Source organism: Sminthopsis crassicaudata, chromosome 1 (assembly GCF_048593235.1).
Source record: "Sminthopsis crassicaudata isolate SCR6 chromosome 1, ASM4859323v1, whole genome shotgun sequence".
NCBI classification, from domain to species: domain Eukaryota; kingdom Metazoa; phylum Chordata; class Mammalia; order Dasyuromorphia; family Dasyuridae; genus Sminthopsis; species Sminthopsis crassicaudata.
In genome coordinates, this window is record NC_133617.1 from 17,676,758 (window position 1) to 17,700,983 (window position 24,226).

General features: G+C 41.7%; 1 protein-coding gene across 1 annotated transcript in view; it reads right to left on the minus strand.

Annotated features, from left to right (window-relative positions):
* MYO18B (myosin XVIIIB) overlaps positions 1–24,226 on the minus strand; it is a 358,263-nt gene that overhangs the window by 104,760 nt on the left and 229,277 nt on the right. Inside the window, exons 35-39 of the mRNA XM_074295232.1 lie at positions 16,218–16,331; positions 14,992–15,108; positions 13,711–13,794; positions 12,775–12,912; positions 12,117–12,302 (exon numbers count right to left, since the gene is read on the minus strand). Coding sequence (XP_074151333.1) covers positions 12,117–12,302; positions 12,775–12,912; positions 13,711–13,794; positions 14,992–15,108; positions 16,218–16,331 — 639 coding nt within the window. The remainder of the gene's footprint in view (positions 1–12,116; positions 12,303–12,774; positions 12,913–13,710; positions 13,795–14,991; positions 15,109–16,217; positions 16,332–24,226) is intronic.

The following is a 24,226-nucleotide window of genomic DNA, read 5'->3' on the forward strand; positions in this document are numbered from 1 at the left end:
TCTCCGTGAAAAACCTGAGACGTAGTCATTACTCCCATTTTACAGTTGGGCAAATGAGATCCAATATATGCAGCTTTATACAGACAAGGTTCGGTCTTATTGACGGTCCCAAAAATCATGGCGATTTTGCCCCCTCCCAGAGTTCATTTTAGGAAATCTCAGAATATAGTTTCTGTTTAGACATCCACAGGTATGGGTTTCAAAGGTCCCTAACTCCTATAGAAGCACTCCCGTTAATAATGTATATCATGTATAGGACAGTCTTTATTTCACTCCACAAAATATGTAGAACACATAATAACTCTTAAATAACTGATACTCTTCCCTGAACGTCCAATTGCTCTATTTTCTCTCAAGAATACCTAGAAGAAAAGCATTGTCCTGTGGGATCCCCTTGGAATCGAAATCAAAATTGATACCTAAAGAAGCAATACCATTACCCCAAGATGAAGTGACTTTTCTGCCACCCCACAATAAGCATCAAACCTCTCAGATCCAAAGACAGGGAATCTTTTCTTCCAAACCAACCTGCTCCTTCCATCTACAATTCCTTCCAAGACCATGCTTCATTTATGGAAGAACTTTAAGAAAAACCAAGAAGGACACCATCCAGCTGTTAAAAACCAAAGTATATAAATTCCCTACATTTCAACTGTCAGCTCAGTCAGAATATAGGGATCATTAAGACCAGCAAGTGAAAACAGTTTGTAAACATGAAGTCTCTAATGTGTTGTGCCATTCCTGATCACACTGTGATAACACGGCTGTAATTAGGAGAGCTATCTTCTGTCGGGAGGACCATAAAAGGTGTTATTTACACCCTGCCTCTGGCCGAAAATACCCTCCATATGGAATGTCTTCTTAAATACCTCAATTCCCAATGAAAATAATTCACTTTTATACTTGAAAATTCACATCGATTCACACAAAGAAATACTTTGAGCTCTGAATCTAAGACCTCTGAATAAGAATTGTGGGCTCAAAGTCTGTGTTTTGAGATTGGGCAATGAATTCTGGGAAGGATGAAAATGGATAAGATGGACTGGGGCATCGATGGCATCTGAAAATCAAAGTTGTCTCAAAGTGTTATGGACTGCCTGGGTGGGTAGTAAAAAGAATACTGGACCAGGAGTCAGGAAAACCTGAATTCAAATCCTGTGTCCAATACTTCCTAATTATATGGCCCTCAGCAAGTCATGTTCTCTGTTTTCATATCCATAAGACTAGGAAGTTGGAGGAGTTGGCTTCTAAAGTTCCTTTTAGCATAACCTAAAATGCTATCGTCAGTAGGTAATAACTTGTAGTTGTTCCTGTTCATCCTTTGTTTTTGAAGAGAATGGCCTCATGGGATGATGTCTTGACTTGTGAATAAATTGCATTTAAGCGAGGCAGTAGTAATTTAATATAATGTATTCTCCCTTACTGGAGGACTTTCAAGTGACAATGGATGCCCAGTAGAGAAGGTTCTTGTTGAGGTATAAGCTGGGCCAGACGGTTGCTGAGATTCCTTCCAACTCTGACATCCTCTGAGGCTGCAAAGGTGGGGACTATGGACGGCTGTAGGAACAGGGAACCTTGGGCCAGACATCTTTTAAAAAACAAAACAAAACGGGTTATTGTGCTTTCCTGGCCCACAGAATCATTCCACAGTCAAGGTCACCCACTGTTGACCTTAGCCACCCAATTCTCGTTTAATGAAGACTTTTGTCTTACAGAATATATGTCCAATACAAGGAAATCAAAAGCACCCTGGACTCTTCTGGAGCATGAAAATGAACCCTTTTGCCCATTTCACAAGGGTGGTTACTCCTTTTCATTTCTTCTCTTCCCCCAAGGGTGAAAAATCGGCCCAAAGTAATGCCACGTGAATAATTCATGGGCCATTTATAATTTACGTTGGATTTAACAGAAGTAGGGCCATAAGTGGTTGTCTATTAACTATTTATGATCTCACCCAGCCGGCTGACAAGCCAGTCCGGGTGTGAAGATCACAGCCGTGCCGCCATGTTTTATTTAAACATTATTAAAACTACACAGTCTTCAGGGATGGCTTCCATTCTGCTTGGCATTAGACACTTCTGTGAAGTAGCCTCTAGGTCTCTGGGAGCCCATGACTGGGTGATCCTTGGGAAGAACTGCTTTCTTGATACTCCGCAATTAAGACCGATCTCATCCTCCTTCAGCATTCAGCTTTCTCTTTCACTAATGCATCTTCTAAGGGCCATAGGACCTTTTAAAAAAGTGTAATAAGACAACGAAACGGAGGCCCACAGAGATGAGATGATTTGGCTAAGGTCATGTAAAAAAAAAGGCAGAGACACATTTGAACCAAATTCCATATTCAGAGACTTTTGTCCTTGACAAAGCTGAATATTCTCTTAAAATACTTTTTAAGAGTGAGATATAAAAGAAAAAGGAACTCAAGTCAGAGCTCACCTCATCAGCCAATTAGCAAACATTAATTAAGGACCAACGACATTCCAGATATCCTGCTAGGGATCCAAAGACTAACATGAAAATAAAACTCTTGCCTTTAAGGAGCTTATTATACTCTCACCCCATCACTTACAAACCATATGACCTTGGGCAAGTCCAGTGGAATATTTGTTTTTTAGGATAGCAATAGGGTGAAGTAGATAGAGCATTGTGCTTAGAATGAGGAACATCTGAGTTAAAATCTGGCCTCAAACACTCACTAATTGTGTGAACCAGGGCAAGCTATTTCAACCTGTTTGCCTCATTTTGTTTATTTCTAAAATGAGCTGGAGAAAGCAAAGGCAAACCACTCCGGTGTCTGCCAAGAACACCCCAAAATAGGTCATAAAGACTTGGACGTTACAGAAATGACCGAACAATGACAAAATCCGGCATTTAGCATAGTGCCTAGAATATTTAATGACCGACGGCAGCAATAAAAATGATAATAATTGACATTATGTGGTTCTGTACAGTGTACAAAGTATTTTACAACTATTAGCTCATTTAGCCTTTACAACTCTTTGAGATGGGTGATGTTATAATCCCCATTTTATAGATGAGAAAACCGAGAGTGGAGTTAAGTGATTTGCTCAGGGTCAAATTACTCTTAAGTGACTAAAGCAGGATTCAAACTTGGATCTCACTGACCACACATCCACGCTCTTATCTACTGAACCTCGTAATAAGCACTTGGTAAATACTTGCTGAATTAATTTGGTGTCTTTCTGTGTCTCATTGAAAGCTTATTCTACTGAATTCAGTTCCTTCATCACTAAAATGGGGGAGATAATATTCAAACTGCCTAGCTCGTAGGGTTATTATGAAAACAAATGGCTTACTGTGTATGAAGAAATTTGAAATTATCAAGTACTAATGACCTGGCAGATAGATTTTGTTTTTTTTTACTTCTAGATCCAATAAATGTTTGAGCATCAACTTTGCACTCCTAGCTCTGATGAGGGCTCAAGGATGGAGATGGGACACTAACCATTGTGCAGCGCTGCTCCCCAGCATCTGCATCCCCCTCCAAAAATGAAAGGAGAATTAGTTCCATAGATTGAAGTGGGTTTCCAATGAAATTAGGCCAAAGGGGGCGCTTTCCATGTTAGGAGTCACAGAATCTTAGACTAAAACCTTCACTGAAGGTGAGACCCAGGGAAAAGATATAATTCTCCAAGAATCATAGACTTGGGCCATTTTGTATTGCTCCATTCAAGACTCCATATGACTCCAAGACTTGCCCGCCATCTTGTTCTTAGAACAATATTGCTTCTAAAGAGGATCATATGACCATAAACCACAGATTTAGAGCTGAAGAGACCCCAGAGGCCATCTAGTCCAATCCCCTCATTCACAAAGAAATTGAATCCCAAATTTGAATATATCACAGCCCATTCCATCTCATAAACTCCAACACCTCCTCAGGAACAAATATGGAGACTTCTATTTGACATTCATAGCCTTTTCCAGCCTGGGGACAGTGATGGAGGAGAGGCTCCTGCAAAGTTTAGATGGTGCCTGAAATATTACCCATCCTCACATAAACACTAGGTACAGACTTCCAGAAGACAAATCACTATCACAGATAGTTTTGAAAGTACCAAAGCCAGGGTTGCTGCTGAATGATCAGATTCATCTTTTTAAAGATCCCTAGTGATTTATGCTTGGGGGAACCCTAACCATTGCTCCATGCTACTATAAACTAAGTGCCACCTCTTCCCTATTCCATCCTGGTTCCAATTGCTCGAGTCCACAAGGAAATAGAAGCCCAAAGCTAGCCAGTGAGCACCATTTTCACAGGATGACTTGGGTCTAACTTCCAAGATGATTATTTGTGACTTTGGTTCTTGTGGGGGGAAGTTCCTGGGGATAGAAATTCATCCCAAATACAGATAGACAATTGACTATAGATGTCAGACTGTTAGACTTAGAGTCAGGAAAAACCTGATTTCAAATTTTACCTCAGACACTTATTAGCTGTGGGCCCCATTTCAGACAAGAGCCAGCTTTGGGCTATTCCCATTGATGAGGAGTAAGAAGATAAACTTTCACAACTATGCTGACATCCTAAACTCTAGACACAAGTACACAGTCCATCTGAATCTCCTAATTTTCCTTTAAATTTTCTTATAAAATTAGATCAATCTAGACAGCAATCTAAACAACTAAAACAAAACAATCTTGGGATCTGAAGAATGAGACTCACTCCTAGCCCCGACACTTTCTAACTGGGTAAAAATAAGTGAGAGATTCCATCCCTCTTAGCCTCAGTTTCCTTCTCTGTGAAATGAAAGGGTCAGACGAAATGATCTTTGAACCCCCTCCCATTTCTAGTTCTACGACCCCATTAAAGTCCGAGATATAAGAGAGAGCGCTAATGGGAATCAAAGAATCTTTGAGCTAGAACTAAACAGGGTCCCGATCTCTTCACTGGAGGAAGATTCCTGGGACCCATCAGTGAATCTGTGGATGGGGCTGAGAAGGCAATCTAGCCACCGTACTAGAAATACACAAATCACAGAGCCTCGGGGATCATCTTGCTTTCTCTGAAGCACAGGTTAGGTATTCTCTTTCTTTTTATTTGCACAGCCTTCCCTCACTTAAATTCAATTCACCTGCATGTCATAGCATCATGGTGTCCTGGTCCTTTTTGAGGGCAAACAACATTCTGTGTATATACACTTGTGCTTCTTGAGGACAGAGATTTGTGCCCAGCCCGGTACCTGGCAAATGCATTTAATAAGTTCATCAATTGATTGAATTATTGATAAAATACTCTTGATCAATGGATTCCTAACCTTCTCTTGGATACCTCCAGTGATGAACAACTCTATTTATGAGGGGACAGAACAAATCATATTATTTTTTGCCTCCCTATTTGGGGAGAGACCTATTCCACTGTGAGAACACTGTTCAGATCACATCATTTTCACTGTCATCAGAACTGACATTCATACAGTGCTGTCAAGTCAAAAAAACGTTCTTCCTGGTGGGGAGGGGCAACAATTCCATATATCATGCTCCTCATTTGATAGATGATGAGACTGAAACTCAAAAATGATTTCCCGTAGTCACGTAGCTAGAAAGGGTCCAAGCCCAAGATTGCTCAAACTCCTCCTCATCATCATTCTCCTCTGGGTTTCCCAGATCCCCTTAAACTTTTGGGTTAAATTATAATATGGCCTGATGGAAAGAGGGCTTGCTTTTGAAGCTGAAGATCTGGGTTGGAATCTTGGTTTTTCTGATCCCTGCCTGTGTAACCTTGAGCAAGGCCTTGGGGTGGGAGCAGGGGAGCAGGACAGGGGATAAGGGCAGAAATAATGAATTCCCAGGGCTCTCAAAAGAACATCCAGTTAGTCCAAGGGCAAAATGTCCCAGCACCAGGATAATGAAGGGGCTGGATGATTTAAGACCAGAATATTTCTCTCTCCATAATGGCAAGTAGAGTCACCGGCAATAGTACATTTACTAAAATTAATGGGGAAATAGCTTCTTTTTTATTTCTTTTTTCCAGGAAGGAAAGTTTCATTGATGGGGTAATGGATTGTGATGGGGACATGGTGGCACCGTGGCGCAATCTGTAAATCAGTCGCATGAAACAACACGCTCAAACCAACAGTGACAAATGTACTTGGCCAGGGAAGGAGTGGGCAGAAATGGAAGAGTAAAAATTCATCAACATCTGTCTCCTTTGTTCTTTTCTAAACTGAATCCCAGGGCCCTGTGATATTTCTCAGCCTTTCAAAGGAGGGTGATTTCTCAGGGCAACCTGTCTCTGATACTTGTGACAGGGAAAAAAGGACACGGTGCTTGCGACCCAGGAGCTTTTGAGGAGGTGCTGGGAACTGGAGAAAACACAAGACTAGAAGTTTCTAGGAGACCTGGTTATCACAGAATCACAGCATGGTTCAGAGATAGAGGAACTTGGTTTAAATCCTAGCCTTTCTATCTCCCTAGGAAGTAAACGAGACTATGAACTCCTTGAGAGCAGAAACTACCTTTTGCTTTTCTTTGTATCCTCAGGGATTAGCACCATGCCTGACATATAGTAGGTGAAAAATAAATGCTTATTGATCAAAATGGGTCCATGATTTAGGCATAAAGAATAGTAGAGGAACAGAGGACAGTCTACCTCCCAGACCTGTAGAGGAGGAAGGAATTTATGACCAAAGGGGAACTGAAGATCATTATTGATCACAAAATAGAAAATTTTGATTACATCAAATTAAAAAGCTTTTGTACAAACAAAATTAATGCAAACAAGATTAGAAGGGAAGTAACAAATTGGGAAAATATGTTTACAGTTAAAGGTTCTGACAAAGGTCTCATTTCCAAAATATATAGAGAACAGACTCTAATTTATAAGAAATCAAACCATTCTCCAACTGATAAATGGTCAAAGGATATGAACAGACAATTTTCAGATGATGAAATTGAAACTATATCCACTCATATGAAAGAGTGTTCCAAATCACTATTGATCAGAGAAATGCAAATTAAGATAACTCTGAGATACCACTACACACCTGTCAGATTGGCTAAGATAACAGGAAAAAATAATGATGAATGTTGGAGGGGATGTGGGAAAACTGGGACACTAATACATTGTTGGTGGAGTTGTGAAAGAATCCAACCATTCTGGAGAGCAATTTGGAACTATGACCAAAAAGTTATCGAACTGTGCATCCCCTTTGATCCAGCAGTGCTACTACTAGGCTTATATCCCAAAGAAATACTGAGGAGGGGAAAGGGACCTGTATGTGCCAAAATATTTGTGGCAGCCCTTTTTATAGTGGCTAGAAACTGGAAAATGAATGGATGTCCATCAATTGGAGAATGGTTGGGTAAATTATGGTATATGAAGGTTATGGAATATTATTGCTCTGTAAGAAATGATTAGCAGGATGAATACAGAGAGGATTGGAGAGACTTACATCAACTGATGCTGAGTGAAATGAACAGAACCAGGAGATCACTATACACTTCAACAATGATACTGGATAAAGATATATTCTAATTGAAGTGGAGATCTTCAACATAAAGAAGATCTAATTCACTTCCAGTTGATCAGTGATGGACAAAAACAGCTATACCCAGAGGGAATTGAATGTAAACTGTTTGCACTACTGTCTTTCTACCCAGGTTACTTATACCTTCAGAATCTAATTCTTACCGCGCAACAAGAAATTTGGTTTTACACACATATATTGTATCTAGATTATACTGTAACACATGTAAAATGTATGGCATTGCCTGTCATCTAGGGGAGGGAGTAGAGGGAGGGAGGGGAAAATTTGGAAAAATGAATACAAGGGATAATGTTGTAAAAAAATTACTCATGCATATATACTGTCAAAAATTATAATTATAAAATTAATAAAAATAAATAAATAAATAAATGGTTATTGACAATTTCAGGGCTTCCAATCTATGAAATAAATGCTTATTGATCACTTCGGGGCTTTCTTGTCTATAAAATAAGAAGGCTGTCCTAGATGACCTCTGAGATCCCTTTTGGTTCTAGATCAATTATCCTATGATTGGATGCGTAAAATGAGAAAACTAGATCCTCCCATTTTGTTTCCCATGCCCATTGGGCAGGATATCTTGGAGTCGGAACAGATGCATTGGAACAAATATTGGATCTAGGGTTAGGAGCCCCAGTTAGACTGCAGCTAACAACGGATGACTGGACAATTCACTAATTCTGAAATTCCTGTCCTAGCAAGTGGAGATAATAATATCTGTATGGTCAACTTCAAATGGGGAAGTTTTGAAGAAAGCTTCTTGAAATATTTCAAGGGCTTCACAAATGTCAATTGCCATCATCCTCATCATCATTTATTATTACTATTATTATTACAAAAACAAATGACTTTCATAGACAGATGAACCATTCTTAGAGTTGAGAAGACAGGATAAAGTCCTGTCTCTCCTATATACTAGCTGGGAAGTTCTCTTCATTCTCTTCATCAGTTCATACAAGTCTTTCCAGGTTCTCTGACACTAACCCATTTATCATTTCTTATGGCACAATAGTATTTTATTTGTTCATCTCCCAGTTGACGGACATCATCTAAATATCAAGTTCTTTGCCAATAAAAAAGAAATGTATATGTGTTTTTCTTTCTCTGTTTTTTTTGTGGCTGAATTCTTTCTATCCTTACAGTGTCAAGCAGTTAGTATTTGTTTAAAATCATACAATCTCAGGATGCCAATGAATCTCATTGGTCACTTAGTCCAACAAGAATCCCCTCCACAGCACATCCAACAAAGGCAGAGCAAGCCCTCTAATGACAAAGAAACTACTACCTCCTCCCAAAGAAACTTTCCACTTTTGTACAGCTCCAGTCATCAGAAAGGGCAACCAACTGTCACCACAGTGCATAGAGCACCAAGCCTGGAGTCAGGAAGACTCATCTTCCTGTGAGCAAATCTGGTCACACTAGCAGTGTGACCCTGGGCAAGTCACTTCATCCTGTTTGCCTCAGTTTCCTCATCTATTAAATGAGCTGGAGAAATAAATGGCAAGCCTTTGCCAAGAAAACTCCAAATGGGGTCATGGAAGATCCCATTCCAAGTAGTATGTCACTGAAACTACTGAACAACAACCATTATCAGCAAGTTTTTCATTATATAAAAACCAGATTTGCCTCTCTGCAACTTTTAAGTCATTAGTCTGCCCTCTGGGAACAAGCAGATCAAATCTAACTTCTTTTCAACATGACAGCCCATCAAATACCTGAAGACAGTTATTGTCTACTCACTAATTCCCGTATTTCCAAGGCTAAATATCCCCAGGTCTTTCATTTGATCCAAATACAACATGATCCTTCACCAACCTGGCTGCTTTCCTCTGAATTTACTTCAGATTATCAGTGTATTTCCTAGATACTATGCTTCATGGTCCTTGGATGGATGGGGTGTCTTTGCCTCAATTGTGTTTCAGGGTTGGGAAAAATATGAGATATATTTTGATTAGTGCAGATAATGGCACCACTACCCCCTATCTATTCCTTTATGCCATGTTTCATGGTGGATGAAAAGATAAATGGATGAATGGATGGCAGAAATGTCTTAGTTTGAGATGAATCTCAGAGCTATAATATTCTAGATGTGATCTGACCAGATTTATCTGACCTGCCTATTTTGGGATATTATGTGTCATGGTGGATGGATGGGTGGATGACGGATGCAAGGCTACTTTACCTCTCATAGCACAACTTACTTTCTTAAAAGTTAATTATACAGTGTGACCACAAACATCCTAGAGCAGTGGTCCACAAACTTTTTCAATAGGGGGCCAGTTCACTGTCCCTCAGACTGTTGGAGGGCCGGACTATAGTAAAAACAAAACCTCATACTGATCTAGATCAGGGGTTCCCAAACTACAGCCCACAGGCCAGATGCAGCTGAGAACGTTTATGTGGCCCGTCGGGTTATGGCAAATGGGCTGAGGGGCGGAGACAGAGGGTGAGTTTTTCTTTTTACTATAGTCTGGCCCTCCCACAGTCTGAGGGACACTGAACTGGCCCCCTATTTTAAAAGTTTGAGGACCACCGATCTAGATACTGGCAATTTCATTCAATTCAGAACTCACACTAGAAGGACCAGAATTTAAGAATACCTTATAAGAGCAACCTGCATCATTTGACACATCTGATTGTAATAGATAGGACAATATTTTATTTCTTTTGTTATTAGAGAAGTCTTTAAAATGCCAAGGAATTTTTATAATAGTGATTTAGATAAATTATGAAGTATGAACTAGAAAAAAACTAAGTTTTTTTTCACATTTCAAGTGTCTAAAAATAATATAACAAGGGTGCATCTGATACTTTTCATATAGCATCTCTGACATGAAAGGAATTATAGGAAACACAGGTTAAATAATTCCTCCTTCAAGGAACTGACATTCTACATCCCAGATTGAGCAGAAGGTCACACTGGAACAGACAAAGCTGAGAAGAAAGGCCTGCTCATCTACTGGTCTTTTCAGTCCCTCTCGTACAAGTGGTCTCCACCATTACCAGCAGTACCAAGGCTAAACCGGAAGAGGGAAGGGGAAAGACTAGAAAAGAACATGCACCGATCACTGCTCCAAAAATAACAAAACTTGTTCTCGAAGATCTGATCCCTCTCTCCCTTAATGAAAGCCCCACAGATGGCCCCTGAGGAAAGATAAGCCAAACATATACTTTCTATTTCTTGTATATCACAATCCATGTCCCCCCTCCAAAAGCAGGGCACTCCATCTCCCCCAGCTGTCAGTGCCTTCCTTCTGAGCTTTCTTTGCATTTATTCCATATATATTTTTGGATCTGTTTATCTACATTCCTCATTTCCCCTGATAGAATATAAGCATCCTGAGAAAAGGGCCTATTTCTCGATTTATATTTTTTAGTTTTGTATCCCCAGCCCCTAGCATAGTGTCTGGCACAACAGAGCTTGTTTGTTGCCTGACTGAGTGCCTGAAACGTACTAAGTGCTTAATAAATGATCTATCGATGAGTTGATTGAGCCCACACTTAATTCTCACCAAGACAAAACCCAGCTGGAGCCCAATGGGCCAGGCCTGATCCCCGGGATGTCAAGCCTTCCTGAGCCCATTATGAAGCTCCTTTCTCTGAAACTAAGCTTGTCTGCCTTTCTTTGACAACCATGAGAGTTCATGAGGTACCAGTTTGGGGCACCCAGACTCTTCCCAAGACCTCAGTTCTCCGCTGGGACCAGGGGCTCACACAAAAGGCCATCCAATTCCTCCAACTCCTTCCCCCTCCCCACCATTCCTTCCCAGGAACTTGTCAAAGGTAAAAGCATCCTGGATGACATAAGAGAGACTTCAGTGATGGCCTGTAAAATATAATGGCAATTGGTGAGAGATCTGTTGTAAAACCCAGGACTTGGACAGAGTAAGGAAAGGAAATCACCAATTGTTCTGAGGCTTCGGGTCAGTCTCTAGCACACAGGCTCTTTTTCTCTGAGAAAAGGATGCTACTTAGTAGAAAACAATAGTCTAAGTTAGCACCAGAGCTACAGGGATTGGTCGAACAAAGGGTTGATGGGTTTGGGAGGGCAAGTGAGGCAGCCTGGGATGAGACACCAAGGGGCTTAGTCCCTCAAACTGCTATAATTCTGCAGGGACCAGGCTGAGTAAGAGACTCTTAAAAACCAGGGAAACGGGGCAAAGATGGGAAGGTGGTAGAAAAGGCCCATAGTATTGTTAATGATTATCAAGGGAAATTTGATGACTCGCCCAGCCATTACAAAGAACAGACTATGAGGTAGAGTGAGGGTCTCCATTCACTGAGGGCACTCACTCTGTACCACCCTGAGAAGGTTAAAGCCTGCTGGCATCAGAGCCATTGAAATCATCGCTGTCATTATCACTCTTGCTGCATCCCTCCAGTTATTGTGGTCCTCCCTTTCCAGAGTTCTGAGAACATGTAGTTACTGTGAACATTTCCCCCCAATATTCCAAGGGGACCATAAGTTCTTGGAGGGTAGGGATTGTTTCATTCCTGCCTTTGCCTCCCTGGGGCCAGGGCTTAATGATTGCTCATTTATGTTGAGTTGAGGATGTATATGGGGGGTGAGCGCTCATCAGCAGGACCTGGGAAGCGGCCGTGTCCACTTACCAGGTCGAGGCACCGACGGCTGGTCTCTGCCTCCTGCTTCATCAGCTCGGCCATGTCAGCTCTCATCTCCTCCATCCTCCTCTGGTAATATAGGCAGGACTCCTTCTGCTCAGTCTCAGAGCTCACGGCCTTCTCCAGCTCCTCACCCATTTTGATTGCACTGTCCCGAAGTCGAATCACCAGAACCTGAGGGGGATAGCATCTGAATGTTAGGGCAGAGAGAAAGAAAGAGAAAGAAAGAGAGACAGACAGACAGAGACAGAGACAGAGAGAGAGAAAGAAAGAGAGACAGAGACAGAGAGACAGAGAAAGAGAGACAGAGACAGAGAGACAGAGACAGAGAGAGACAGAGACAGAGAGACAGAGACAGAGAGAGAGAAAGAAACAGAGACAGAGAGAGACAGAGACAGAGAGAGACAGAGACAGAGACAGAGACAGAGACAGAGAGAGAGAGAGAGAGAGACAGAGACAGAGACAGAGAGAGAGAGAGAGAGAGAGAGAGAGAGAGAGAGAGAGAGAGAGAGAGATCTATCCCCCATCTATGAGAGGATAAGCTATCTGAAAAACGAGTGTTCCAGCCTCTATTTTCATCATCTCTGGACATCGATTTTATACTCTACAATCTATCAGGGTCTTTAAGGCAACAATCAGGCCCCACCTCAAATCTCTTAATCTGGACTTTGTGGAACTCCAGCTTGTTCTCCAGGTCACAGATTAATGCTTCTTGGCGGCAGACTATGTTGCGATCCACCGTCGTCTTCTCCAGGTGCTCAATGCGAGAAAGTGCAACGTGCAGCTGGTGCCAGGGACGGTATCAGAGCAAACCAGAGACCATCGGTTAGCTGGGAACTTCCGGACTTTCAACTCAGAAACACAACAAGTATATGGGCACAGTGCTCTGTTCCCACCTTTCATGACCAACTTCCCAATATCTAGTGTTCCAGTTAGGGAATTAGCGTGCAATGATTCTCTCCAGAACATATTAGCCTTTGACTTAGCTATCTATCCTCTGGGGCAGTGGATATTGGAATCCATTAAGAACCCCAGATCATTTTCAGGCAAAATGTGGGTGGACCAGATCTTCCTTAATTGGCAAAGTTGATTTTTTTAACTGATTTTTTAAATATTTTACATTTTTCCCCATTCACGTCCATCTTAGATTCAACTGTAGCCACCAAGGTCTTTCTTGTGTGTTGTTGTTTGGTGGGGGAGGGACACAGCGATACTATTCTCCACTGTACTTACTATCCCATCCAGCTTTGTGTCATCCACAAATTCATGGGCGAGCCACATAGTATGTAAAAATAATATGATCATGAATGCAAATGCAAGCGGGCATAGAAGTACGCCTGGATAAAACTCCACTTGAAATGTGTTTCGTGCCATGGTCTGGGTAATCTGAATCTGGTAACAAAACTTGTCTGACTGATTAGCTGCTTAAGTCAATTTGGCCAGAGCAGATTTTCTGTCCTTATTCACGTTAGCTACTCTGGCCTGGCTGTCAAAAGACCAGTGGAGTCTGAGACCTTCCTCGCCTCTTTCTTCCTATCCCAAGAGCAGCCCAAGTTGCAGGGCTGGGGCAAAGGAAACTTACCTTTTCTTGGAGGTTTTGCTTCTCCTTCTTTGTTTCTTCCAGGCTCAGCTGCAGTTCCTGAATCTGCACGATGTCTTGGGAAGACTGGCAAGAGCAAAACTCCATCAGGACAGAGAGTCTGGCTGCAAACCAGGCCGCCCACCTCTCTCCCTCCTCACCCCATCCATGATTTTTACACATAGAAATAGATCCTTGTGAGGGAAGCATTATTATCCACAAATTATAGATCAAGAGCCTGAGGAGCAAAGAAACTGAGTGAGGAAGGAAGGAAGGAAGGGAGGGAAGAAAGAAAGGAAGGGAGGGAGGGAGGGAGGGAGGGAGGAAGGAAGGAAGGAAGGAAGGAAGGGAAGGAAGAAAGGAAGGAAGGAAGGAAGGAAGGAAGGAAGGAAGGAAGGAAGGAAGGAAGGAAGGAAGGAAGGAAGGAAGGAAGGAAGGAAGGAAGAGAGTGAGGGAGGGAAGGAAGGAAGGAAGGAAGGAAGGAAGGAAGGAAGGAAGGAAGGAAGGAAGGAAGAGAGTGAGGGAGGGAAGGAAGGAAGGAAAGAAGGAAGGAAGGGAGGGAGGGAGGGAAGGAAAGGAGGGAGGGAAAGAGGGAAGGAAGGAAGAAAGGAAGGAAGGAAGGGAAAGAAAGAAGAAAGGAAGGAAGGAAGGAAAGAAGGAAGGAAGGAAGGAAGAAAAGGAGGGAGGGAAACAAGGAAGGGAAGGAGACAGATATGGAGAGGCAGACAGAGAAACAGAGGGAGAGAAGAAAAAGGGAAAGGAAGAAAAATAAAAAGAGTAGAGGAGAGAGAGAATAAAGATAGATAGAGAAAGAGAGAATGAGATATAAAGAAAGAATATAAAAATAACACAGAGAAATTAAAATGGATTTTGTGTAATCAAAAGATTAGATCTATGCAGCTAGGTGCTGTAGTGGATACAATATAGTACCTAGAATCAGGTAGATCTGAATTCAAGTCTAGATACTAATACTTACTAGTTAAGGGCATATCACTTCACATCTGTCTACCTCAATTCCTTTGACTGTGAAATGGGAATAACAATAGCACCTACCTCACAGGATTGTTGCCACAATCAGCTGAGACTATATTTGTACAGTGTTTAGCACAGTGCCTGGAACATGTTAGGTATTTAACCAACGTTTGCTTCCTTCCTGCAAACATGGTGCATATCTGCATCTTTTGGGGTCTTGGGCTCTGTGAATCTCCTGGAACCTCGCTGAAATCTCCCAAATATCCATGCGCCCATGCCTGGAAGGCCTGAGATCTGGCTGGGCCTCCTTACCTGGGCGATGAGTTCTTTGTGTTTCTTCATCAGCTCATTCAGATCTTCCTGGTCTTCGTCAATACGTTTCAGGAGATCAGCTCTCTCCAGCTGCAGCCGATATAGCTGCTCATCAACCTGGTACAAAGAAGATGGGGTGCTCTTGAGATTACAAGGCAAGTGAGACTAGGATTGAGGGGTGCTAGGGGAGGCAAGGTGTGGGAACTGGCAACTGGGGACTTCCCTTTTGTCAGTGTGCAGCTTCCTGCCCTTTAAAATAAGTTGTTGGAAGCAAAACTCAATATTGTGAAATTTATAATGGCCAAGCTTAGCCCCCCAATCAGAAAAAAAAAAATATGTATAAGAATACAGTTCTTTTCTTGTTTTTTTGTTTTTTTGTTTGTTTTTACAAAGGTGGTAGTCTGTGGGTTTGGAGCTCTGCTTGATCTGTTGATCAAGTTTTTCCCCCTCTTTTTAAGACATCCTCTGGGGGCAGCTAGGTGACGTGGTGGATAAAGCACCAGCCTTGAATTCAGGAGGACCCGAGTTCAAATCTGGTCTCAGACACTTAACACTTCCTAGCTGTGTGACCCTGGGCAAGTCACTTAACTCCAGCCTCAGGGGGGGAAAAAATCCTCATTCAGGATAAATGCCTTGAGTAGAGGTAAAAGCCAATGATTCTCAGCACCCAAACCTTCTTTGCTGCCTCTGCCACTATTACTCCAGAAGCCCACACTCTGTGTCTCCGTCTTGCTCATGGCCAAAGCAGCCTTCACCAAGTGGGCTGCCCACTGGTGATAAGCATCTCTGCACTTGGCAAACACTTCTGTTGCCAGGACCTTCCAGAGGTTAGACTGTTGCCAAAGCTCTGGAGATCCTGACAGGGTTGTCCCCCAGCATGCCATGTTGTACCTCAGAGTGGGGGATAGAAACAGGGCCTGGGGTTTCCCCCAAATGAGGAAGCTCCCTCCACCAAGGTAGGGCCATAAATTCTCAGTCCTGTGTCCAGTCTCAGTCTAAAGGTACTGCCCTAGAGACATCAGAGGCAAAATTTGAAGCCCTCTCCTGGCTCCTGGCTCATCTCATTCTATTTGCTACTTACTCTGTAGTTCTCAGAGAGGAATTGGCAAAAACAGGGGCCAGACCCATGGGCAATGGGTTGTTCCAAGATGGACTCACTCAAAAGTCCCTTGCACAGTGTGTGAATGCTTTGAGGTATGGGGGAACGGGCATGGGGGTTGAGTTACCAGATTCTTGTTCCTGGTGATGGTTTCCAGTTCACTGTGCATGTTCTCCAGGTCCAGAGCCAGAAGCTTCTGAGTGTTCTGAGCATCTGCACACTTAGCCTCACTTTCTTGTAGCTGTCTCAGGAAAGCAATAAGGAGAGAGGGAGGGGGGAGAGATAAAATGGGGTGGGGGCGGGGAAAGGGAAGAGGAGAGACCACCGTGAGATTCATCGAACCCCAATTGCCAAAGCTGCCTCCTCAAATTAACTCCCTCCCGTTCCCAGCCCCGCCTTGCATCGGGCGACATTATTTACGGTGAACTCTTGAGTGTTTTCACCTATTAAATTACATTGTAGTGCAATTGAAAAAAAATTATTTTGCCCTCACGGAAGTTAGTTTCTATTTTACAGTCAAAACGGCTCTCGATTTAATGGTTACCGCACCATGAAATAAAGCTGCAAATGAGGTTGGGCATGGCTCTTGAAGGAAGCCTTGCTCCAGTGGCTGTCACTCGCTGTGAAAATGGAGCCCTTAAAAAATCATCAGTTTCTTGAGAGCAAGACCAGTATCGTCTTCTCCCAAGGGGCTGGGTCTCCACTCCTGCTGTCTGTCCAGAAAATCAGGCAGGCAAGGAACGAGTCCTTAAAATGGACAAAAGGAAGTGGGGGGTGAGTTCGACTTGACTATGGCTTTTCTTTAACACCATGGACAAGTCTCTTCAATCAGCAAGCATTTATTAAAAACCAGTCTTAAAGGATAGGGAAGGCTGTGGTATAGGAGGATCTGTTGGGGAAAAAAGGAGACATTTGGGAAGAGAAGGCTGGAGAAGGAGGCAGTGTCATGATAACTACATATAATAGGCAATGGAAGGTAGGACTTGGAGTCAGAAAGACTTGGGTTGTGTGACTGATGGGGGTTGAGGTCCCTTTAAGATTCCTTCCCGATTCCCCAACCCCCATGGCTGACTTTTGATTTACAAATCCTGGTCATCGGGCCTGAATCTGAGCCAATTTGGGACATCACCCACAAGCCCCTTTAGGTATAAAAGAGCCAAACTGGAGCTCTCTCTTTGCAGAAGCCCAGCCATGTAAGGGTTCCTGTTCGCCCAGCAACCACCTCTGGCCCTGGTGTCTTTCTATCTTTGCCCTTACTTCTAAACCCCTACAATAAACCTGTTTTATCATTTTAGGTTTGGGGGCTTGTAAATTCCTTTTTCAGGGGACTCTGCGCTGTCACAGGACTATCCTTGCACAGATCCAAAAGGGGTTCCCCCTTTCCTAACTCTCATCATGATCAGGGACCTATTGGGGTCTCAGTTTATTCGTATGCAAAAAAGTGGCTAAAATATAATAATATCTAACATTTCTCCATCTCTTTAGGGTAGACAAAACACTATATATATGTATATGTGTAATATATATATTATACATGCATATATAATATATATTAATATAATATGTTATACATATATAATATATACATGATATAGTATACATTAACATATACATATATAATATACATTAATATAATAATATATAGTACACCATTTGGTCTCACAACAAATCTGTGAGGTAGGGACTAATATTGGGCCCATTTCTATAAACAAGGAAATTAAAGCTAAGAATCACAGAATTATAACTGAAAGAGGCCCAAGTGGCCACAGACATAACTCAGCAACTAGCATATTCTTTTTGTTTACTCATTTTCAATCATGTCCAACTTTTTGCGATCCCATTGGGAGTTTTCTTGGTAAAGACACTGGAGTTATCTGCCATTTCTTCTCCAGCTCATTTTACAGATGAGGAAACTGAGGTAAATAGGATTAAGTGACTTCCCAGGGTCACACAGCTAGAAAAGTGTCTAAGGTTGCATTTAAACTCAGCAAGATGAGTCTTCCTGACTCCAGGCCCAGCCCTTTGTCCACTACACCCCTCCTTTATCTCCATCTTTCCTCTTTTTTTCCTGAGCTCCAGGCTATGAAAATCAGCAACAAATAGATAAGTAATCATAGCCCCTTGGGAGCAAAAGCCTTCAGGCCACAACCCCATAGCACTAGAGAAGCAAAGTTCCAAACCACAACCCTGTAACACCAGCAGGACAAAGCTATTCAAACAGCACTGCAAACTCTGACTTGGCTGGTATGAAGCCAAAAAAGCTAAAGAAGGGACAGGACAAGAAACTGGAGTTGGGGGGAGCTGTCCAGCACTTCAGCAAGCCTGAGGGAAAGAGCAAAGCACCCAGCTGGGACTACACAAAAGTCAGTTGGAACAAAGACCAAGGCTGGTGAACCATGAATTAGTCAATGTGAAAGGAGGCTGAAATGCTTTGAGATTCAGCCCCCAAGGAAAATAGTGTCACAAAGTGAATGAGGAAAAAAATAAGTGGGTAGGATGGATAGAGACTGAAATTACTAGAGAGCTCAGAAAGAAAGAAAAAGTCTCAAAGCCCTTGAAAATAAGCAAATAAATCATAAGGGGAAATATTAACAACAGAAGGAAATATGGCTTCCAGATTTAGTAAACTAATTTAGACATCCATGAGTAAACATTGCAAAACAAAGGAAAATGATCCAAAACTTGATGAGAATGAGGAGCCTGTGGAGTTTGAGGAAAGCATGAAACCCTAGCACATTATCCCTGAGACATTCGACAGAGAAATAAAAATTATGAAAGCAGAATTTGTTTTGCACAGCAAAAGTAATGAGCAGAATAAGAAAAACAATTCTGCAATGATAAGCCATACTAAAGAAACAAAAGAGAACAATAGATGGAGAATGAAAATATGCAGAAATGAAGGATAATCTAGAAGAAAAGAAGCAAAAAACAATCCAAGAAAAAATGCTCCTTATCTAAATAAATCATACACACACACACACACACACACACACACACACACACACACACACATATATATATATGACAAAAAGGCATAGACAATCAAAGGATCACAAGGTCTTCTGGAAGACCTCAACAGGACAAAAAACCCTTGACACCACAATGAATGAAAAAATAGAAGAGAAGTCCCCAGAATTTCTGAACATTGAAATGAAATTCTCAATTGAAAATCCATAATTCATTTCCAGAAAAAGAAATGAAATTCTCAATTTTAAATCCATAGTTCATCTCCAGAAAAAGAAAAGGGAAAAAAAATCAAGACTTCAAACTACAAGCTATACAGTGTTTAAATTTAACAATTCAATCAAGAAACAAGTTTTCCAAGCCATCAGCACAAAAACCTTCAAATATAAAGGAAAGGACATTCAAACAATGCAAGACTATTCTGAACCCACTAGAAAAAGGAGGAGGGAATGGAATGATGTCTTCTGAAGGGCACTGGAGCTCAGAATGCAGTCCAGGATGATCTATCCTGCTCATCTGAACTTAACTATACAGGACAAAAGATGGACGTGCAACAACAAAGAGTCTGAAACATTTTTAGAAAGAAAACCAGAATAGAAGACGTTATTTGCTTCTCAAACAACCAAAATACAGGAGGAGTGAAGAAAAGCAGCTGACAAAGACAGCAACAGTAGCAGAATGACAACAGAGAGATCAATAAGAGACTCCTTTTGAAAGGTACACAAAGAGATGGGGTGAAAGCAAAAATCTGGTAGAAGTGACTCGGCAAGAAGCTTTACTTTCAGAACCTGGTGACACTTTGCCTATAGGTGAATCATTATTTGTGAGAAGTGGGGGTGGGAGAGGATACAGTGAGGGGGAGAGGGAAGTGGAAGGACAAAGAAGACTTGGATGTATCAGCATAAAGGTTAGTGATGAGAGATCATTATCCCTGTGGTCTTAGGAAGAAAAAAAATGAAAAATGGGTGAGGAAGAGTGGGAAGAGATCAAAAGAGGAGGGAAAGGAAGGAAGAGGATGAAGCTGCCATAGATGAGGAGAAATGGTCTATAAAGGCAAATTTCATCTTCATGTTAGAAAAACCTTCCTAACAATAAACATAACATGGTTGGCCCTGGGGAGTTATTGGAGATTTTGACAAGGGATCCTTTTGAGATCTAGGCAGGACTAGAAGCTGCTAAGGGCCTTTCTAGCACTTTGGGCAAGTGACAATTTCCCTGAATTTCAATTTCCTATTTAAAATGAAAGGATTGACTAAGTTACTTCTATGTCTCTTTTAGCTTAGAAGTATAACCTATGATCTTTTAAACTCTTTATTCAAGTGATATTCTCATCTCGGTGTCTCAGTTTCTTCATCTGTTAAATGAGAGAGAACTAAATGGTCTCTTGGGTCCCTTCCTACCTCTAAAGATATGATACTATGATTCATAATACTTGAATTCTGTAGCTAGAATTTACACACACACATGGATGCATGAACAACAACATCTCTTGCCTGTCCAATTCACTCTATCCCTCTTCCTCTCTGCCTTTGTCTGTCTCTTTGTTTCTCAGTCTTTGTCTCTATCTCTATCTGTCTCTATTTCTTTCCATTTCTGTCATCTGTCTGTTTCTGTCTGTCACTTTTTCTCTAAGCCACTGTCTCTGTCCTTTTCACTGAATTTCCATCTCACTGTTTCTCTTTGTCTTTGTCTGTCTCTTATTCATGTGGAAATCAGTGGAATTTTACAACTTGTTATTCATGGACATTATGTTTGTCCAGTTGGGAACAGCATTTAGAGTTTTCTGAGATTAGAACTTGGGGGTTCACTTCCCTGGGTGATTAGGGGTGATTGAGATACTCTGAAGGAAATAATTTCAAGCAGAAGCTGGTCATTTGCATCATCACAGATTAATCTCCAGAGGAAATTAGATGCCAGGAGCTTTGCCTGCTTTATGTTGGATTTCTTCTCAGTGCCCTGAGTCAGGGAATATTCTTCTACTTTGGCAAAGAATTAAGATATTCCTGGCCTTGGTTGTCTCCAGGAACCTAAAAAAGTCAGCATTTAATGTAAAGGAGAGAGCCCTTCATGTCCTGTTTAAGGGGTGATGGGAAGAGCTTACATTTGTAGATGGAAGGAACTTTTGGGAGTAGCTGGCCCAATCCCTTGCCCATTTTACAAATGAGGAAACTGAGTTCTAGAAAGACTATCATAATCCTTGAATAAAAGATGGAAGGGACACTAGAGGCCATTCAGTAAATTTCTTCAGTTTATAGATGAAAAATGGACCTCCAAGCAGCTACTAAAGATCCTATGCGTAATAAGTGTGGAGAGAATTTGATTGCAAGTTCCCTCTCTCTAGAAGAGCCCAAGATAAATAGTAGAACCTAGATTTAAGCTCTAGGATTCTGACCTCCATGTTGGTGCTCTTTTTCAATTTGGCAGGGCTGCCTTCCTTTGAGAACCCTGCCTCAGCATCTCCACCATGCTGCTTCTCACTCTTTCAGAAAAATCTAACCTGATATGTCATTGGTGTAGGAAAGTCCATTTGGACATCAAAGCTTGAGTTACAGACCAACCACTTCATGTGTGAGCTCCTTCCCCTCAGTTTCCCCTTTTCTGAAATGAGGTGATTGAGTGAAATGGTGTTCAGGGTCCTTCCCAGCTCAAAACTTATAATCCTCTGACATGAAACCCATCATCTGATTTGTGGGGCACAAGAAAAAGTCGAAGAATGAAGAAAATGGGTCTTGCCTAGGAAGAAAGCAAACAGCAACAGAGGCAGCAGAGAAACAATTTTTAGTCCCCCTTGTGGGACTGTAAAGGGGAGGGAAAGAGACTTGGTGTTTTGTTTTGTTTTGTTTTTTCATCTTTGTATCCTCAGAGCTTTTCACGTGGCATGGTAGACATTTAAAAACTCTTGTTGAATTGAGTTAAATTCTTGGTACATGTCTTATTCTCAAAGGTCTCTGTGATTTCACTGATGTACCCAACTTCCATTGAGGGAACGTCTTCTCCCAAAGCAGATCAGCTTCCTATTAATGGAGTCTTAGGCACAGGAACTGAGGGGTTAAATGATTAGCCAGACCTAGACATGATGTAGACACAGGCAATTCTGGAACACACAAATTCCTGATTCTGAAGCTGGCTCTTCCATGAAAACTCTCCAAAGAGTTTTGTCTCCAAAGACAATGATCTCCAATACATTTTTGTGTGTTAAGAGATAATATTAAAGACATAGCTAATATGTGCACAACACTTAAGCTTTGCAAAGCACTTTGGATCATCAAAACAACGCTGGGAGATAGATGCTATTATTATCCCCATTTTACAGTTAAGGAAACTGAGGCAGGCAGGTCAGGTGACTTGCTAGTGACTGAGGTGTGTTTTGAACTCAGGCCTTCCTGACTCCAAGTCCAACATTTTCTACTTTGTCACCTCACTCCCCTTTGTTGACTACACTTTGAATATCAAAAAAATATTACTTGTTTATATACCAATTAGACTAAATGAACCTGAAGCCTCCATGGACTCTGAGATTCTATGAATTCAAAGGACAAAAACTACAAAAGCCCCAGAAATGAATGAAATTTTGTTGAAATTTGTTCAACAAATGAAACTTTTGTGGAGTTTCAATTGTTGAGTCCAATTTTGTTGTATGGACCAGTCCCATAGCCGCCATGATGCCCACTGGGCAGGCTTAGAGCTACCAACAAGTGAGCTTAATACTTAGCATTAAAGGTTCCAATTCATTATACTTCTTTGGCTGGAAGAAATATAGGCTTCTCTCTGGCTGGTTTTTCCATTATAGATGACCCTGTGCTAGAATAACTCACCCTACATTATTTCCATATTGAAACAGCTTGATTGACATTTTTATGAAGTAATACAGGAGATCATGTCAGGGTTGAGATCAAATCCTTCATGACTGTCAGCTGAATATTGCCCATTTCTTTAAAAATGACTTCCCTGGGATCGCCTCCAGGTAGGGAAGTCACAAGGAAGTCGGGTGTGACAACAAAGGGCCACTGGCTGGTTCAGTTCCTCAGAAAGTATTACTGAAATGATAGTCACCCATCTCCAGTAGGCCCCACTGGATAAAGCTGCTGTAATCTCCTACCTGGCCAAAGTACATGGGGAATTCAGTTTCATTGAGTTCAATTCAACAACCATTTATTAAGTTCCAAACCATCCCAAGTTCTGGGTACCGGGGCTAGGTACTGGGGATATAAAAACAAAGCAAAACAAAAGAGTCCCTGCCCTCAAAGTCTTCCATTCTTCGGGGCGGAGAGAATGGCAAAACCCAATAAATAAACATAAAAATATGCAAAATAAAAAGCAGAGTTTTCCTTGGAGAAATTTCCTCCCCATGAACAAGAAACGGGTCATGCTTTTTTAATTTCATAGTCGACCACGTGGAACTCTTGTTTCCCAAAGACTTTCGATCTCCTCTCTCCATGACTTTGCACATGTGGGTGACTCTTCCTGGAAAGGGCCTTGTCCTCCCGCCTTGTGAAATCCCTAGTTCCCTTCAGGATTCACTATGTAGTCAGTGTGATTGCTCTTCTACTGTTCAGTCATGTTTGAACCATGTCTGACTCTTCATGACTTATTTTGAGTTTCCTTGGCAAAAGACACTGCAGTGGTTTGCCATTTTCTTCTCATTTCCTTGACAGATGAAGAAACTGAGGCAAAAAGGATGAAATGATTTACCCAGCCAATAAGTATCTGAGGAGAAATTTGAACTCTGTGCCACCTCGCTGTCAGGAGATGTGATTATTATCCCCATTTTATAAATGAGGAAGATGTGACTGAGAGAACAACTTGTCACATGCAGTTAGAAAGTATTTGAGACAGGATTTGAACTCCTGGCATCCTGACTTCAGGCCCAAGGCCTTATCTATGCAGGCATTTAAATACTTTTTAAATTGAATTGAAGTGAATTGCATTATATTGAGACATGGGGAGGGGGGGAACATGCCCTGAGAGTTATGGAAATGTGGTATCCATCCCATCCCTGGAACTGCTCCTTCACCCACGTGCCCAGGGAGGTGCCACCTTGCTGAGAAGGTTATACTTCACTCTTTGATGTGGAACCACAAGGTCATGGAATTAGGCCAGAATTTGAGATTGGACCCACTGACCTCAAATCCAGGGCTCTCTTTCTACTGCACTGCATTGTGGGCAATGATT